At 40.1% G+C, this 18,248-nt stretch overlaps 2 protein-coding genes across 2 annotated transcripts; one reads left to right on the top strand and one right to left on the bottom strand.

The window, feature by feature from the left end:
- Positions 1–1,729: 1,729 nt before the first annotated feature.
- On the bottom strand, positions 1,730–3,701 carry rwdd2b (RWD domain containing 2B). Its single transcript, XM_048264927.1, has 4 exons — positions 3,110–3,701; positions 2,935–3,002; positions 2,433–2,798; positions 1,730–2,097 (listed from the first exon to the last, which is right to left on the bottom strand). The coding sequence occupies exons 1-4, from the start codon at positions 3,413–3,415 to the stop codon at positions 1,851–1,853; spliced, it is 987 nt and encodes a 328-aa protein (XP_048120884.1). The 5' UTR covers positions 3,416–3,701; the 3' UTR covers positions 1,730–1,850.
- A 98-nt stretch (positions 3,702–3,799) lies between these two features.
- usp16 (ubiquitin specific peptidase 16) lies at positions 3,800–18,077 on the top strand. Its single transcript, XM_048265093.1, has 18 exons — positions 3,800–4,012; positions 4,589–4,677; positions 4,770–4,945; positions 5,791–5,894; positions 5,996–6,111; positions 6,312–6,532; positions 7,737–7,832; positions 8,426–8,556; positions 8,733–8,820; positions 8,966–9,047; positions 9,294–9,385; positions 9,491–9,544; positions 9,645–9,812; positions 10,476–11,229; positions 11,586–11,680; positions 11,954–12,040; positions 12,230–12,377; positions 13,264–18,077. Exons 2-18 carry the CDS (start codon positions 4,617–4,619, stop codon positions 13,383–13,385), a joined length of 2,595 nt encoding a protein of 864 aa, XP_048121050.1. The 5' UTR covers positions 3,800–4,012; positions 4,589–4,616; the 3' UTR covers positions 13,386–18,077.
- The last annotated feature ends 171 nt before the right edge of the window (positions 18,078–18,248 follow it).

Here is an 18,248-nt window from a genome sequence, read left to right as displayed (position 1 = left end):
ATAGTATATATACTGTATATATATGTATGTATTATACAAATATAATGTATTTGTATTGGCTCCAGAGTTGTAATGTAACCTTGGAGCCCATGTAAACTTCCTCAGCATATAGTAGTGAGGATTCATTCAGATGAAATCAGAAATATCTGACGATAAACAGCCTTATCACTGATATTCTCAGATACTGGCCTGCACACAGAAGTCGAGTGATAATGTTGGAGGTCCATCTAAATAAGATTATATCTTATACTTCTCTTCTCACCCTGGCTCTCTGTACCCAGATCTGAAATAGGACTGGAGTAGATGACCTTTACCCTCATTCAGAGAGTGGTTCTATAGGACAAGATTACATTTCAGAATGACATTACAACTGAAAGTAGGGAAGTATCAGAAAATGATAACTGGCACATTCTATGTGCAATTCACACATACTGTACATATCAATGGCCACTAGAGGGAGCAACAGCCCTCCCATTGCCAGAGCCAAATACGGCTCTGCCCATTGCATTTTCCTGATCACAGATTTGTGGAGAATTGTTATACAGCTCCACTAAAGCATATGCAGCTTCATGATAGCATATGATCTAAATATATATCTCAGTGCCTGATTTACCAACAGTATTCAAATTCACAATTCTGTCTTCAACATATTTTTCAAGGACGGTTAGATGCTTCAATGCATCAGCCAGAATGCTAATTCCAAACTTTAGTTATTTGAACATCCATTTAACATCCAACATGCCACCAAGACCCTGAAGTTCTTTGCTAATTTGTAAATGAGCTGATCCAGTGATGTGAAAGAAAATTCCTAGGAAATCACTGCCCTCTTGTGGTCTTTCCAGGACATGACAACTGATCACTGATCATGAGTGAGTAGGAGTAAGATGGCAGGGTTTGTAACATAGTACAAGAGAGGTTGATATATAGCTTAAAACCTAGCAACTACTGCACGTCATAGTGATATATATATATATATATATATATATATATATATATATATATATATATATATATATTAAGAGATAGCAATTAAGCTTGACTAGATTTAGTGTGCAACAAAAAAGGCATCTGTAACCAGTATAACATGTGCAGAATATGTCATAAAGTAAGATAATCTACCCAGTCATTGCTTTTGTTAGACATTGTTTCATTGACACACAGAGAGAAGAGAGAGAATTCTGTGCCTATGTACTGATGATACATTTCATGGGTCTACACTCGTCAAAATATATAATTCCCATTGTTTTCATGGCTATGAAGTAACTGACTTGACAGGGCAGTGTCACTGGAAGTGTTACTACAATGTCACAGTAATCTAGAGAGACCATATTTAATTTGTAAACTCTCTACTCTAAGACATAAGTGCATGAGTGACATAAGGCTTAATGTACTCAGTCATATCAAACCCTATATTTCTCAAAGTGTTAATATGCAACAGCCGGCAATCTGTCATCTACAATGACATTTTCAATCCAATGCCATGGCTGAACTGTATTTAAGTGGAATAATAATATAAACCAACCATAGACCCAGTGCCAATAGATTGCTATATTTCTCTCCTCTACTTTTGCACTAGACATAAACCTTAGTCCAACACAACCACGGTAATGCATCAGATATCAGGGTTAATTCTACCGGCTGTTTAAAACCTTTTAAAAGGCACAGTGACATTGTGTTGGTTTGTTTGGTACAAAAACAGCACTTGGGGCTGGGAGGTGTGTCTGTGTGGTGGGGTGTAATGTGTTTTATTTCATGTCTGCCTTTGCGGGGCACCATATCCATCAGCAGAGTGCTGCATTCTGAAGGCACAGAGGATTATAGAGTCTCTTATCTTCTCTGTGGGACCACTGCTATTTCCCCTCAATCCCAAAGTACAACTGGAAAATCTCCCCACAACCCTTCTCACTGAGGAACTGGTACAGCTGCCCAAGGTCCATGTGATTTCCTCGGTTTCCATGGGGATCAAAAATAGCCTCGTCGAACCCAGTGAACTTGCGGTGCGAGGCCACTCTTTCATCTATGGTGCCATCCTCGCTGTCCAATGGAATATCCTCTCGATGGCGAATCATGATCCTCTTCCATGTCAGACACTTTACTCTGAGGAAATAAGGAGTGATGTGAAAGATATATTGAGTCTGCACTTCAAATAAGATTTAACATAATGGAAAGAAGCATTACAGTTTTTCTTTGGGCTCTCTATTTCCCCACCCATAGCTTAGGCTAAAGTGCAAGTTAAAGGCATTTCATGAGACCAAGCTCTCCCATAGATCTCAATCACCTCCTTTTCACTGCTTTCATGCTTTTTATGTGTTTTAACAATACAATTTACATAGGTTGTAGGTTGATTAACAATTAAATTTCACAATAAACTGATTGAAACTGTCCTATTTATACTTTTTAACATATCAAAATGCATATTATTTTATTCATACCTGCTCCAAAACTCATCACATGGGGTCCTAAGCCCCTCCACACAAACAACCCCAGGTTTGCCAGGCATGCTGAAGCCAGTGAGGTTGAGTTCCTTGGACCATTCCAGAATGTTCTTTCTTTTACTCTTATTGTAGATGTGATGGCTGTAGATCCAGAGCCGAGTGAAAGCCTCCTGGGTGGGACCTGACGAGGTATCTTTCTTCGGGACAACCGCTGACACACTCTTGTCAATGTACTGAGCTGCATTATCTTTTACCCACTCGAATGCTGATAACAAGCAAACCTCCCCAGAGCAGTTCTCCAGCAGGTACGAGTTGAGGTCGCTGTGCAGTTGGGCTTGCTGAGCTCTGCTGAGTTGAGCACACCTGTCAGATGAAAATAATATGCATTGGAACGAACCAATTAAGACAAAAAATGTCAATAACCACCAATAATTTATATTATTGTAAAATAAAACCAAATATGTTATATCATTTTGTGTTTAATTAAAATTGTACCTACCTGACAGAAATCTCTGGTAGGACTTGTGGGTAGTCAGACACATATGCGCAGGAGATTGTGATGTCCACCTGTGGTAAAGATATCACCATTAATTTTTAATTTCAAGAACAAATACATTGACCAAGACACCTTTATGAAAAAAAAATACATTCATACACATGGCTATGGTATTAACCTCTTTGAAGTTGATAGTGTCCATTTTATGTTTTATCAAAAAGTCAGGTCTAGAATGTGGAAGTGTGTTCGAGACCCCCTCAACATAGTCTCTCAACTCAGCAAAAGCCAGCTGGTCAGTGACGACAAACTCCTCTTCACTTGGGAACATGCTTGAAAGGAGCTCAAGCTCAGCGAGCTGAGCCTCAGCTTCTTCTAAAGCCATTTCTGCAGAGTACCCTTCTCTCAAGAAGATACAACATGCATCGAAGTGTTCAAAGTACAATGATTTGCCACGACTGCAGCTTGTAATGCTAACCGGTATCATGCGTTGACAGCTCACTTCTGTTCTATTATCGTTACCATTACAGATAATTACGGATCTGTAAATAATATAGCTCAATTTCCAACTTAAATAACGTGCCACCTTTTGTTTTGGCACTGAAAAGAAAGCTACACTAAGCTACTGTAGGCTACACTGTACCAGACATTCTCTGACTGTACACACTTCAACGCTCTGGTTCATTAAAAACGGGTGTGAAGCATGACTCCAAACTGCAGCGGGAAGTGGTGATATTTAAACAATCGGCATTTTTAAAACAGCAATTCATAACATAAGGTCGATCTATCCACTTTGCATTGATATCTGCCAAACAGTTTATCCGTAGGCAAAACAGTTCCGGTGCAAAAGGAAGTGAATTGTGTTCTGGAGAGCATCTGGTGATTCCACGTTTCGAACTCAGTTTTCCTCAAAAATGTGTACATTTAATAACGCTTGCGTTATACACAATGTTATTCTTTAGATTATAAAATTGCGTTTTTATGGACCTAATTTTTCATTAGAATGAAGATGATGCGTCGACAACGCGCCACTTTGAATTTTGTTCAGCTTAAAGATCACTCAAATCTACGCTTTTAACTTCAGGTAGCGTTGAATGAAAGAACGTTGATGATGAATTATCATAAACAAAACTAGCCTGCTAATTATCTGCAGGCATGTTGATGTTATCAAGCTGTTTTTATGTTAAGGCTTGTTTCTTTAAAAAAAGAGTTCCTCTACATATGGTGGTTTGTAATGTTAATGTTATATGTAAACAGAGATTGGGCATTTTACCATCAATTTGGTAAAGCTATGTGGACATTTGTCCTAAGATGATTCGCTAGCATTCACTAGCTATCAATGACTACATCTGTTCATTTAAGATAGCAGATAAGCACACAAGCTATCTTAGTTAACAGTACAAACATGAGTCATTACTAAGATAATAAGTACAATTGTGTTAAACAATAAAAGCTTGTTTTCTCAGTGATGATTCGTATCGATACAATCGGCTGCTAGAGACAGCTCTAGATAACTTGAATGGAGCTATTCGTTCAACTATTTGCCCATTTGCACTTGTGTATCTGACAGAGGATGCCATAAAGGTTGAAATGAGTGAACCAATGGGGTCATATCCACTGACACTAATTGTTGTCAATTGTCTGTATTAATCAATGCTAGATTTTCTCGTAATCCTCTGCCACTCGCGATGGGTAAGAAGAAAGGGAAGGACAGAAGTTCTAAAGAGGAAAACTGCGTGGACTTGACAGGTATAGTGCCTAATTGAATCCCTGGAGGAATGAAGAATGGGTGAATGATTCAATCTGCTCTAACATTAAAGAGTCTCTCAATCTCTTTCAAGGCCCTTCCTGTTCCCACATTCGCAAGGGAATAGACCACATCTTGTTTAAGAAGACTGCTCCAGATGTCGATTGGAACTTGTGTCAGGACTGTCAGGAGGGACCCAACACAAAATCTGAGGATGAAATGAATCAAGAGCCACAGGTTGTATGGATGTGCCTGAAATGTGGACACAGGGTAAGTAGAGTTGTGTTGCAGCAGTTCCTAAGTTTTATTCTCTTCAGGGATTCATTCCATGCTACTATAATATTGTTATTATCTTTTAAACAAAACTAATACTTAAGCTTTTGCAACTATATGGCTACTTCCTTCCAGTCAAATCAGAGGTCCCTGGGTCACAATAAGTTTAAAACCCCTGGTTGACAACATTTCAAGTTCAAGACATTCCATTCTAGACATGGAAAGTCAGGGAATGTTATCATTTTTGGGGCAGTCATAGAATATCAGGGAATTTTGTTGTAGCAGTTTAAAATTTACTTTCCAAAAATAATACATTAATTCAAATATTTCCACAAAGAATTGGAGTATATATGGTTATTGGCTTTACTGCTTTTTGAGTAGCCAAAATTTATTTATTCAATGATTCTTGATTCTTGAACGCTGTGTGGCTGCTCTGAAATCATTGGTCGGTATTGTACAATTAATTATATAGTAAGTCATGGAAATTCAGGTTTTTTGCTGGGAAAATTCACGGAATTTTACATTTGACTTAGAGTGGAACCCTGTACAAAGTACAACATGTAGTGAAATGCTTAGTCCTCTGACTTAAATGACTGTTCAGTATTTATATTAATGTAGATAAATAAATAAATCAATAAACAAAGGGAAAATATAGATAGATAAAGATAGAAGATAAGTTTTAGGCTACTGTGATAAGTATGTATGAATCGTTAAGTATGCTTATGTGATGTAAGTTGTGTGCATGACTAAGTGCATTGAGATGTTTTCATCATATTATGTGCAATTTGAGCCATGATCTGTCTCCTCTGCAAAATGCAAACAAAGTGCTCCTTATTTGAAAGGGCTGTGGGAGATACTCAGAAGATCAACATGCTGTGAGGCACTATGAGAAGCCACGTTCAGATCCTCATTGTCTGGTACTGAATCTGGACAACTGGAGTGTATGGTTAGTCTCTCTCTCTCTCCCCCTCTCTCACTCTCTCTCTCTCTCTCACTCATGAATTCTTTCTGTACGAGTGGATGCATGAAATGTTCTCTATCTTTCAGGTGTTACATCTGTGATGATGATGTTCAGTATTCAAGCACAGGACAGCTGGCTCAGTTGGTGACCAATATAAAAAAGCTTGCACTACCAGACTATGCCAGTAAAAAGCCAAAAACAAGTGAGTACCGTAATGCCTTATTACAACACGTACATCATAAAAGTTGTAGCACATTGCTGTGAATTAACCATTAACCATGGGTTCAGGTTTCTTGTGGCAGAATTATGTAAGATGTGTCATGATTATGCTTACTTTTAGCAATTGCTAGAAAAGATGGAATGAAATGACCATAATTCCTTGTTTTTCTGTGGCGCTTTTAGAAGAACCCAGCATCAGCCATAATGACTTGAAGGAAGAGGAAAGCAATGATTTGGAGGAAGAGAAGGAGGAGAAGGAGAACAAAGGCAGACAAAAGAAGAACGTTAAGAAAGACACCAGCCCAAAGGGAAAGAAGACTGAGGCAGTGGAAAACAGTGGTGCACTTTTAGTCAGGGGGCTAAGCAATCTTGGGAACACCTGTTTCTTCAATGCTGTTGTACAGGTGAGCGCGGAGAAGTCTTTTATTTGAGAAAAACAAACAACCTAGTCCTCTAGCAGTACAGTTCTCAGATAGTATTTGTGTGTACTTTGTAGTATTTCTGTACTTGGGAAAATCTGTATCACACACAACACAACATCGCAACCTGCTAAAGAAGTCTGTAAGCTGTGAATAAATCTATTATTTTAGATTGTGGTTCAAGTTCAGATACTTCATGTACTTTGCATGTACTAGAAACCTGAATGTGATCTGCGGTGTTGTTACACATTATTAAGACGGGTTAAGCGGTTCTACAGGGTAATAATTAGGCATTAATTGACCTTTGTCACTGGGGTGTCTCTAGGAAGCACTGAAATAACAAATTATGCATTTAAAGGGATGTTCTACCATTTGGGGAATTTTCCACCTCCCCTTGAGTTAAACAATTGATTTTTACCTTTCTCCAGTTCATCCAGCTGTTCTGTGAGTCTGGCGATACCACTTTTAGCTCTAGCCTAGCATAGATCATTGAATCGGATTAGACCATTAGCATCTCGCTTGCTAGCATCACGCTTAAAAGTGACTAAGATTTCTGGTAATTTTCCTATTTAAAACTTGTGTCTTCTCAAGTTAGTAAGTGTAATAAGACTAACGGAAAATGAAACTTTAGGCTGATTTGACATGGAACTATACTCTTATTCCGGCGCAATAAACTGCTACAGCTCAAACTTGTTGCTGGAAGTTACAGCCTACGGGGATTACTTTCAGGTGCTGCATGATATCATTGTGCTCGTGCACCCATGGTACGTTCACAACGTTTCTTGATTATTACACCGGAATGAGAGTATAGAGAGTATAGTATACTGTGGATGCTAATGGTCTAATCCGATTCAATGATCTACTGTATGCTAGGCTGGAGCTAAAAGTGGTATCGCAGAACGGCTGGATGAACTGGAGAAATCAATCTGGTAAAAATCCATTGTTTAACTCGAGGGGAGGTGGAAAATTAGCGTAATTCCCCAAATGGTGGAATATCCCTTTAAATTGGCAACATAATGCAGTAGATTATAGGGATACATGCAGGTGGTATCAGCATATTAATGCTTTGTTTGCATCCTCGAATTAGGTCCTTAAGTTTTTTTTTTTTTTTTTTATCTTATGTGGACACTGGAGTCATGACTCATTAAAGGGATGTCCATTTTTTCTAACCAATCCTCTCTTCCTATAGAACCTGTCCCAGACCCAGTTTTTGAGGCAGGTCCTCAGTGATGTTACACATGAGAAGATCACCGTCACTTTGACACCTAGCGTCTCCTCAGAACTGGTGAGTAAACTTGAAGCAGTGTTACATAAGAGTTTTCATCAGTGTTATGGAATGTTGACTTTATGATATACATCCGGTACTCATGTTATTTTTAAGGGCTGAAATAATCCAGATAAATATGTAGTAGATGTTGTATTTTAGGATATCTCTCAAATTAAATCATGTCCAAAAGTTATTTAAAATCTAGCTAAGCCTGTAAGCTATTTTGAGGACTCTCTCCTTAAGGGGATTGATTAGTTAGATCTGGGTAGATACTAGTGGTGCCAATTTAACCCTCAGCTTTTTGTAATGAGGTGACTTGATCTAATCACTAAAAAATACTTGCAACCGCAAATGAAAATGCAATGCAACCACACACACACACACACACACACAAAGTGAATTTCATAGGATGGTTTCACAGGGCAAAATGTTTTCTAAAAGTACACTAGTCTCTTCCTATTTTATGTTTGTATGTAATAGTTAGATAATTGCCTTCCATCAGACACGGTTTTTGGAAAGTGGTCCAAGAACTCCATCTTCAGTTGCTGTTCAATTTCATTAATTGACTACCCCCCCCCCCTCCCCTCCCCCCCCCTCCTCCTTCTCCTCAGGATCCTATTAAGGTGCAGCTAGATCAGCCTGGATCCCTTACCCTCTCCATGTGGCAGCTGCTTAACGAGATCCAGGAAACCAAGAAAGGGGTTGTCACTCCCAGGGAGCTGTTCACTCAAGTGTGTAAAAAGTAAGTCTGACTAAACAACATTGGATTGATCCCCCCCACACACACACACACCCTCAGTTTTCTCCTCAACACTGGATAGTAACTGTTACAGGAACCGTTGTGGATTCTTATAGCAGAGGAGGAAATTAAACTGTGCTGTAAAAGCCACTGACCGATACTCCTGATCACTACTCCAGGGCTGCCAGGTTCAAAGGCTTCCAGCAGCAAGACAGCCAGGAGCTTCTGCGCTATTTGCTGGACGGGATGAGGGCTGAGGAAATCAAAGTAAGAGACCTGCCGCTGTTTAGATAATTGAGATGTAAGAGGAATGGATTGACTGATTTTTAATGGAGGGTTTGGACCACAGAAATGTTCCAATGGTGCGGTTAAAGATTCCAGCAGTAGTTTTTGAATTTGTCTTTGTTCACAGAGATTTAAAGCTGGAATATCGGAGGCTCTGAAAAGCTCAGGAAAGAATGCAGACTCAGAAGAATCCAAGACATTGATGAAAAGTAAGCAGCATTCATAAGTCATATGTGTGTATTGTCAATTTTCAATTTCAATTTAATTTTACTTATAGAGCACCAAAACATTACACATGTCTCATGGCTCTTTACAGAGTGTTAGACAATCAGAGAAAAGAAAAGAAGGCCCATGGGTAACAGGGGCGAGGAAAAACTCCCTAGAATTGAAGATACTATATTGTACATCTATTTCATTTATGTTTGTTTCCTAATTGTCCAATGCTTTGTTTACAGACTATGAGAAAAATGGAACACTCAAAAACTTTGTTGACCAGGTCTTTGGGGGAGAGATGACCAGCACGGTGATGTGCAAAGAATGCAAGACGGTATGTAGTAAAAGAATCAGCATTCTGAAGCGCTCACTGAATATCCACAGAGAGGATAGTAGGCCATGAAGGTTCTCACTCTCTGTACTTATTGTTCCCCCCCAGGTGTCTGTCGTGACAGAAATGTTCCTTGACTTGTCACTTCCTGTTTCAGATGAGGTATTGTAACCCATGGCCTGTTCTCAGCAGTAGATATTATCCATAGTTAAAATGCTCATTGAGCTGTATAAAGGTATTAATATTGCGCTGTTCCCCTTAGGCATACAGGAAAAAGAATCAAAAGAAAGTTGTGCAGAGGAGCAGCGTGAGTGATGATGGATGGGACAGTCCTACTCCGGTGACCAATGGGAAAGAAGATATGCCAACGGGGGCGGGTAGTAAGTACCAGCAGAAGAAGGCAAAGAAGCAAGCCAAGAAACAAAATAAGGTAAACCAATGCACAACACATTCTCATCATGTAGCATTCAAAGTAATTCATATGTATACTTAATACTTACACCGAAGTGAACTACTTGATTGAAAATGTCCGTTTCATCATCTTCCACTTCCATGATAGATCTAACTTGTCGCCCTGTCATAAATTCAGATCACTGTAGTTGTACATATTTACTAGGCACTTCAATTCATGGTAACTTACGGCTCATACACACAGTTGCGTTCCGTCAACGCATGCCAGTGGGTGTTCCCGACGTAGCTATGCAAATGACTTAAGGTATAACGGGAATTTGATTGGCTGGTGCCGTCTGTTGTTCGCTTGTTCGTAATTTGATTGGCTGGTGCCGTCCGTCGGTGCAGCAACAGCTGAACTTCTCAACGCGAGCGACGGGAGCAACGTGACGCAACGGACCCACAATTCAGTTCGGCAACAGATGACGTAAGCCCATGTAAATTGAACGGGATGCGTCTCCAGAACTGCAACGCACGCAACTGTGTGTATGAGTCGTAACAGCATAGGTGTATATATTTTATGAATGTGTGGACTGCTTGGGAATCATTGTTGCATGATTGAAGCTAGCTTGAATATATTCATGTCTACTCAAATCCATCACAATGGCAAATCTGCTTTACTGGTAAATGTGTGTATTTATAGAACCAAAGGCGGCAGCCAAAACAGGAAGTGAAAGTCTCACTGGACACAATGGGGAACGAGGACGAGATAGGCGGCGGTGATGCTGAGGCGGCCTCGCCGAGCGTGGCCACCGAGCCTGAGGCGGGCTGCGAGACGGACGAGAACACCCAGATGGACACGGAGCAGCCGTCAGAGGTAGATCACTCTGAGCAGGGACAGGGGAAGATGGATGAGTCTCCCAAGGGTAATGAAGGTCAGCAGCATCAGCAGCATGATGGAGAGGAGAAGGATGAGGAGGAGGAGGATGATGAGGAGGAGGAGGAGGCCGCAGACGAGTCCGCAGTCAGTAATCGATTCATGGCGCTGGCCGAGGACCAGAGTTCCAAATCGCAGACTGATGATGGCAGGACCAAGGAGAAAGACGAGGAAGTGGTGAAGGATGCCACACAGGTGCCTTCCGTCGAGGACGAGGAGGAGCAGGAGGAAGAGAATTTGGCTGAAGAGCTGAACCACTTGTCCCTAAATGGGACTTCAGAGCCGTGCGAGGCTGCTACTGAGAATGGGCACGATGATGAGAGCCCAGAGTACACAGTGGTGAACCAGGACCCTGAGAAGGCCTTCCACACCTTAGCCACCAGGGCGGCGCCAGACAAGCAGGAGTGCTCCGTGGACTCCTGCCTCTTCCAGTTCACCGAAGTGGAGCAACTCACTCAGAGTAACAGCTTGCTGTGTCTCACCTGCACAAAACGCCAGTCTGGGTCCAAGGCCACAGAAGGTAGAGGATGTCAAAATGATACGACTCAAGTTTCTGAGAAAGTCGTGACTGAAATGTAACGACTCAGCCGATAACTTTGTTTTGACAGTCTAGACTGAATGCAAGAACTTTATCACTGCTCATCTCCCCTTGGGAACTAAACCCATTACTTTGCCATTGTTAGCGCCACAGGCTTTCTTTTTAGCTATTTTCTAAACACTTAGGGAAAGTACTGGGCCTTGTATTGATGTTTCCATAAGCATGCACCTCTATAGCATCATCAGCAATAATAGAAAGCCATTGTGAGATGATCTGTTCCTAATGTGTGAGCCTGGGGGGGGCGCCAGTAAGATGTGGTGTTCTGTTGCTCTCCGTAGGCTCCAAGAAGAGTGTATACAGGGATGCGCTGAAGCAGATGCTCATCTCGTCTCCGCCGCCTGTGCTGACTCTTCACCTGAAGAGATTTCAACAGGTAATCTGCCGTGACGCTCTTGAATGATGCTCGAGTACACCACGGCTAATTATGTGTTGCACCACTAAGAGATGCCTCCAAACAGAGGGGACGTATGCTACTACGCAAACACAATCAGTTTGAAGGACTCTTAATGTGCTTCACTGTTTTCAACAGTAGTCGGTGGATATGCCGATGACCCGTAATCATCCAAAGAAATAACTAACATTGGAAGAGAAAAGTGGTGATATGGCTTCACAATGGCCTCTTTTATGATGTTGTTTTGTCTAACAGGTTGGTTACAGTGTGTGTAAGGTGAATCGTCATGTCCAGTTCCCTCAACTTCTAGACTTGGCACCATACTGCTCGGTCAACTGCAAGGTAAGCAGCTTTCTATTCTTGTACAGTGACTTGTCGTTTTGTTGAGTAACTCTTTCTTTTGTCTTTGTCCCAATGGGTTCAGGTCACTGTTTAAAAAATGCAAATTTGATCCAGTGTTGTTTTACTGATTGAAAGTGTTGTATCGTGCTTTGAAACATTTCTCAGACTGGCTTTGTTTTATGCCAACAGAATGTGTCAGAAGGAATGACCCAGGTGCTGTACAACCTCTATGGGATTGTTGAACACAGTGGGACAATGAGATCGGGACACTACACTGCCTACGTGAAAGCTCGGCCTCACTGTCAAAACATGGCATCCAATGGATTAGCCACGCAAGGTAAGCATTGAAACTTTCCTATGTGGTCAGAGACGTTTGCGACTCGGTGTGTAATCGTCACCTGGGAAATAAGCACTTAATATATTTGTGATATTTTACTGTAAAACCGCTGCAAGTGTCATCAGCAGTTCTCCGTAACTTACACCATAGGAGTCCCCAACACCTCCCTTCAGTGTTTTAATCGGTTAATGTCACTCTGAGTTGAAATTTGTAGCTGTTGATTACAGGACAGGATAGTCCCTGAAAAATCCATTCTAGTGATGGCTGCCAGAATGTTCAGACAGCTAAGTTGAGTATTCTGGAAAAGGGGTTGCCTACTGTAGCTTGAATATTCTGGCACATTGACATTCTATTAAAAATGTGTCAACTGGAGCAAGCTTGGCATTTTATAGAGCCAATTAGTAACATGCTGTGGTGTGGCATTCCACTCTTCTCTATGTCCTTTTTTCGCAGTACGGCAGTGTTTCTCAAACTTTTTCAGACCAAGGACCACTTAACCAATAAAAAAAAACCTCACGGACCACCTAGCTAAAAAAACAGTTGATCTACTTCAACAGTATATTACACAATAGGCCTACTCACTGAACCACCTTGCCTATTGTCTTTGCACCTTGCTTATTGTGTCAGAGAATTCCATTCATACGATTTATTTAAATTGGTGTAGCTCACATACTGTAGGCAGTGTTGTTGCAGAACTGTTTGGATTTACATATTGCAAACAAATATATTATATATCTTATATCTATCTATATTATATTTTACCACGTCTGCTTGCGGACCACTTGAGAGTTTACGGACCACACTTTGAGAAACACTGGTCTAAGGTATCATAATACCCAACTTCTGTCCCAGCTGTTCTATAACTTATATTATCTGTTGTGATCAGGTAATGGTGAGCCACCGAAGGGATCGTGGTTTCACATCAGTGACTCAAGCGTTCAGCCTGTCACAGAAGCCAAAGTGCAGAGTTCCCAAGCCTACCTCCTGTTCTACGAGAGGATCTCCTAAGCATCCTCTCTTAAAGTGCCCCATACAAGAACCACTGCTGCTGCTTGAACTACCACACACAGACACACACACACACACACACACACACACACAGACAAATAAATGACCCTGAGATGAACTGGAAAATATACACCAGTGCACATTTTTTTCATCCTTTTTAAAGATGGATGTCCGATCAACTGTGTGGTGTTATGATGAACGGGTGAGTCAGTTTTTGAGTAAGAGTGGTTTGTTTTAGATTACAACAAAATGAAACTTGATTACTTGGCCTGAAATCAAAAGGAGAAATGCTGTTCTAATCCGATACACAATTTGTCAAACTCAGAGAATTTCTGGTCCTTTAGTTGTCCATTCTGTATGTGTGCTAAGCAAAAAAACTGATGTACACAGTCCTGGCTCTATATAGGAAGTAGAGCGACTCAGGCTGAACCAATCAGGCTGTGAACCACACACGCCTGTTAGTACAAGATCACAAGAACAGGGGGTGGTGTATGGTGTAATTTGTTTGGGAGTTCAAATATCAGCAATGTTTTGCCAGAATCACAGACTCTGTCTTTAATGTATAATTAGCAAATACGCTTACAGAAGATTTCTTTGGTTTGGGGGCAACTAATCATCACTGTCTTATAGATGACACAGAATGGATGACCAGAGTATTTTACCTTGTTCTCTGATGTTAACATAGAAGGTATGCAACTTTGGTCTGTCAAAACCATGTTCAGCTGCAATATTCATGCCCATTTACAGCCCTGTAATTAGGCTGGGGAATAAAATGGCCCATTTTAGCAGATATCCAGCAACCCCCTCATAGTTATCTGGCACCCACATGAATAATTAAGTGAAGTAATTTACGCTAATTGGCTTCCTTGCAACGAAAGACAGCTCACAACAGGCAACTTCTACCTGAATCTCCAACTTGAAGTGGTAACTTAATGTGATCACAGTGATGGTTTGCGCCACAGGTAATTTCAAAGTCATTTGCAGTCATGAAGGCAGAAACCACCTTGTTTCTGGTTCACAGTAGCTTTATGGTACCCACCAATCTCTCCTTGGGCTACGTTCAAACTAGGCTTCTTTTTTGAAGCTGCCAGCATCCGTTTTACATTATAATCCTAAGGAATAAACCGAGTTTTCAAAAAAGTCCTCGGCTTCTTTTGAAACGCGATCACGGGCGTCTTTTTCTACAGCTCAGAGCTGTTTTTAAAGTTGAGAAATGTGTCTGTCAGAAACAGAGGCCAAGTCTTAACGTACCTTTATTTTAACAAAGCCAAGGTAAAAAGGGTGTTCCATTCTGTGTCATCTTTAAAGTAACACAATATAGGAATTCTCCTGTTCCTCAGTTTTCAACAAACTGGGTATTCATTTAGCACTAAGGGGGTACCCAATTCATCCAAAACTGACAAAAAGGGTCATGCACCCTCCCACGACAACATTACCTGTTGGGTGGGTAAACTCTCTCAATTGCTTTTTCAGGTATTTCTCATTTGTGAGGATCTTTAGAATACAAATGAGCCATTGTAGCCTGGTATGACTAGACATGCACTGTGAGAGTATAATCCAAACAAACACTGACCTGGGGACAATAGAACAATGGAGTCAGGCTATACCAATAGTCTTTTTTTGGAGCAGAGGTTCTGTTCTATAGGTAAAAATACCAGATTTTTCTGTTTAGTCTTTGCTTCGCAAGAGAGTTTTCTGCTACCTTGTTGGGGTATTCTCATTTCAGACCTTTAATTTGTTTTGTTTTTTCAGAACTGTAGATTCAGCAAGCACTTCTGCCACCAGAGTATGTAGAGTATTAGTAGAGCGGCTACAGGAAAAATCGTGCAAATTATGATACAAGCGTGAAATTCGGCAGGTATGTGCTCAAGACCAATACAATCAAATCTACCTGATAGGCCACTTGAAATGGCCGCCAAAAAAGACCTCAGAAATTGATTTATTGCTCAGAATTCACCAAAGATATTATGATACAAGCATGAAATTAGGCATGTATGTGCTCAAGACCAATACAATAAAATCTGCCTCATTTGCCATTTTTAATGGCGGCCATTTTCCAAAATGGCCACCATGAAAAACTCTAAAAATTGATTTGTTGTACAGAATTGACAAAGGAAATTATGATACAGCCATGAAATTTGGCAGGTATGTGCTTAAGACCAACACAATACATTCTAACTGATTTTCCAGTTTAAATGACGGCCATTTTCCAAGATGGCCGCCAAAAAATACCATAGAAATGGATTTGTTGCACATAATTGATCAAGCAAGTTATTATATAAGCATGAATTTTGGCATGAATGTGCTAAAAAACAATACAATCAAATCTACCTGACTTGCCACTTGAAATGGAAGCCATTTTACAATATGGCCGCCAAAAGACTGAATTTAGCCCAGAAAATGATGATACAAGTATGTAATTTTGTGTGTTTGTGTTAAAGAGCAATATAATGAAATCCACCTCATTTGCAACTTGAAAATGTAATATGGCAGCCATTTTTAAAGATGGCCCCCAAATAAGACACTAGAATGTTAACATTCACTACATTTCTGTTTCCTTCTATGATGAAGTCATTGGAAATTCAATTCATTCCTGTGTCAAGTCTTGCACAATCAAGTTTGATAGGCAATGCATTAAGAGAGTGGAACATGGGGATATTTTTTGCTAATAATGTATAGCCATCTTCATCTGTCTTTGCAGGATTCGTATTAGGAGACTTTAATTGTTCTTTTGTGTCCTTTTGACACAGACAGCACTTTGACCAGTCAGTGTGTGTTATACGTTCGTTGTCCATTGTTAATCTAAAAAATCAGATTGAGGTATGATCTTTTGATCACCTTTTGAATCCATGCATGGAACAGTTATTTAAATTTCAATTAGTTTTGGGCTGATTGGCAAAATGTGATTCAGAATTTAGTGTAGGTATTTTAACAGAAAGACGCATGTGTATAAAAATGCTATTTGTTTTTCAACAATGTAAGCCTGTTTTAACAAGGCTGTGCAAACACATACAGCAGGTGGAGAAGAAGAAAATGCCTTTGAGTGGTGTGGCAGTATATCAATATCAATTGCTGATTATTCGGACCATGTCACAAGTAAGATGTAATATTTCTTTACCCACCCTCACCTTGAGCATGGAAAAGGGCAATGTTGCTACAACATTCGATTATCTTTGAATGTCCCAGGCTGACAAGCCAGAGCTGTTATGTGATTAGCTAAATCAAACATGTCAATGTCACGTCCAGAGCGAAAAAAGCAAATTCATGACAAAGGTTCTTCAGCGACCTTGGCTACTTGGTAGCTGAGGTTGTTTCTGGTGTACACGCATCTTTTGTTTAACAGCAACATTGAAAACCATGAATTGCGGTTATTAGCATATTAGTGTCATTGTATTATTAGCATGTCATAACCATTTTATTTGTTTGGGGGGGTGGGGGGTGGCATCACGTAACGGCCTCCATTGACATTAAGAACTGTCATTATTAGCATGTTATCACCATGCTATTTGTGTGTCATAAGTGGCTTATTTGTCATTGTGGAACATTTTTAATATCTGTATCACTTCATCATCTATGGAAACATATTTAAGGAGAGTGAACAATCATTTACACCACATTTGCAATTTGCACATTTGAAATTTGCAAATTTCTTGGGTCTTTTTGGACGCCATCTTGGAAAATGGCCAGCATTTCAAGTAGCAAATCAAGTGGATTTGATTGTATTGGTCTTGATCACATCCATGCCAAATTTCACGCGTCCATCATAATTTGCTTTGACAATTCTGTGCAATAAATCAATTTCTAGGGTTTTTTTTGGCAGCCATCTTGGAAAATGGCCACCATTTCAAGTGGCCAATCAGGTTGATTTGATTGAATTGGTCTTAAGCACATACATGTCGAATTTCATGCTTGTATCATAATTTGCTAGGTCAATTCTATGCAATAAATCAATTTCTGGGGTCTTTTTTGGTGGCCATCTTGGAAAATGGCCGCCATTTCAAGTGGCCAATCAGGTAGATTTGATTGTATTGGTCTTAAGCACATAAATGTCGAATTTCATGCTTGTATCATAATTTGCTAGGTCAATTCTATGCAATAAATCAATTTCTGGAGTCTTTTTTGGCGGCCATCTTGGAAAATGGCCACCATTTCAAGTGGCCAATCAGGTAGATTTGATTGTATTGGTCATAAGCACATACCTACCAAGTTTCATGCTTGTATCATAATTTGCACGATTCTTGCCAAATTGGCCTTGTAGCCGCTCTACTATATGTGACATGAGTTAGGGAGGCAGGTGGGGCGTTGAATCCTTAATGGCCTTAAGTTCCCCTTGGAATCTTTGCACACAGACTACATGCTTAATCAAGAAATGACAATAACCACCAGTGCTAATTTAGTTGCAGGCCTTGGTCATTTTTTCTTGGAAATACAATAAAAGCCATAAGGCATTGTATGTATGCCACATCGGCTCTTGAAATATGTTGCCCAGAATGCTTCCCACCTTAGCTACAGTGAGTCTGTCCTCAGAAACATTACTGTGGTTGTGAAGAGTACAACTGAAGCCTCATTTGCAACAACAAGATCGATCTATGAGAGCTTATACATTTGTATGGAATATTTATATATGTAAGTTGTATTTTATATGGTTCTTTTGGCAGAATGCAAGTCCAATAAAACAGTTATTAATCATAATCATGGTACCCTGTTTTTAATGAGTATAATTATTGTTTTAAAAAATAATTGTCTTTCCTAACCAGTTAAAACTTTGTGACTCAAATTAAAAAGATTAAATTGTTCACAAAAGTGGACTAGTCCGTTTAGAAAATACAGTAGCCTACTCTTTCGGTTATAATGGTTGATTTT

The sequence above is a fragment of the Alosa alosa genome, chromosome 15, assembly GCF_017589495.1.
Source record: "Alosa alosa isolate M-15738 ecotype Scorff River chromosome 15, AALO_Geno_1.1, whole genome shotgun sequence".
In the NCBI taxonomy this organism is placed as follows: domain Eukaryota; kingdom Metazoa; phylum Chordata; class Actinopteri; order Clupeiformes; family Clupeidae; genus Alosa; species Alosa alosa.
Note: the sequence above shows the minus strand (reverse complement) of the source record. Positions and strands in the feature narration are given on the sequence as shown.

Excerpts from the sequence above, each read along its gene's own strand:
- rwdd2b (XM_048264927.1), bottom strand. The coding sequence starts at position 3,415 with ATGATACCGGTTAGCATTACAAGCTGCAGTCGTGGCAAATCATTGTAC. Across the intron at positions 2,799-2,934 it reads CTACCAGAGATTTCTGTCAG|GTGTGCTCAACTCAGCAGAG; the intron begins GTAGGTACAATT and ends TTCATCTGACAG. Across the intron at positions 2,098-2,432 it reads TGTGATGAGTTTTGGAGCAG|AGTAAAGTGTCTGACATGGA; the intron begins GTATGAATAAAA and ends TTATTTCCTCAG.
- usp16 (XM_048265093.1), top strand. The coding sequence starts at position 4,617 with ATGGGTAAGAAGAAAGGGAAGGACAGAAGTTCTAAAGAGGAAAACTGC. Across the intron at positions 4,678-4,769 it reads AAACTGCGTGGACTTGACAG|GCCCTTCCTGTTCCCACATT; the intron begins GTATAGTGCCTA and ends ATCTCTTTCAAG. Across the intron at positions 11,681-11,953 it reads ACCTGAAGAGATTTCAACAG|GTTGGTTACAGTGTGTGTAA; the intron begins GTAATCTGCCGT and ends TTTGTCTAACAG.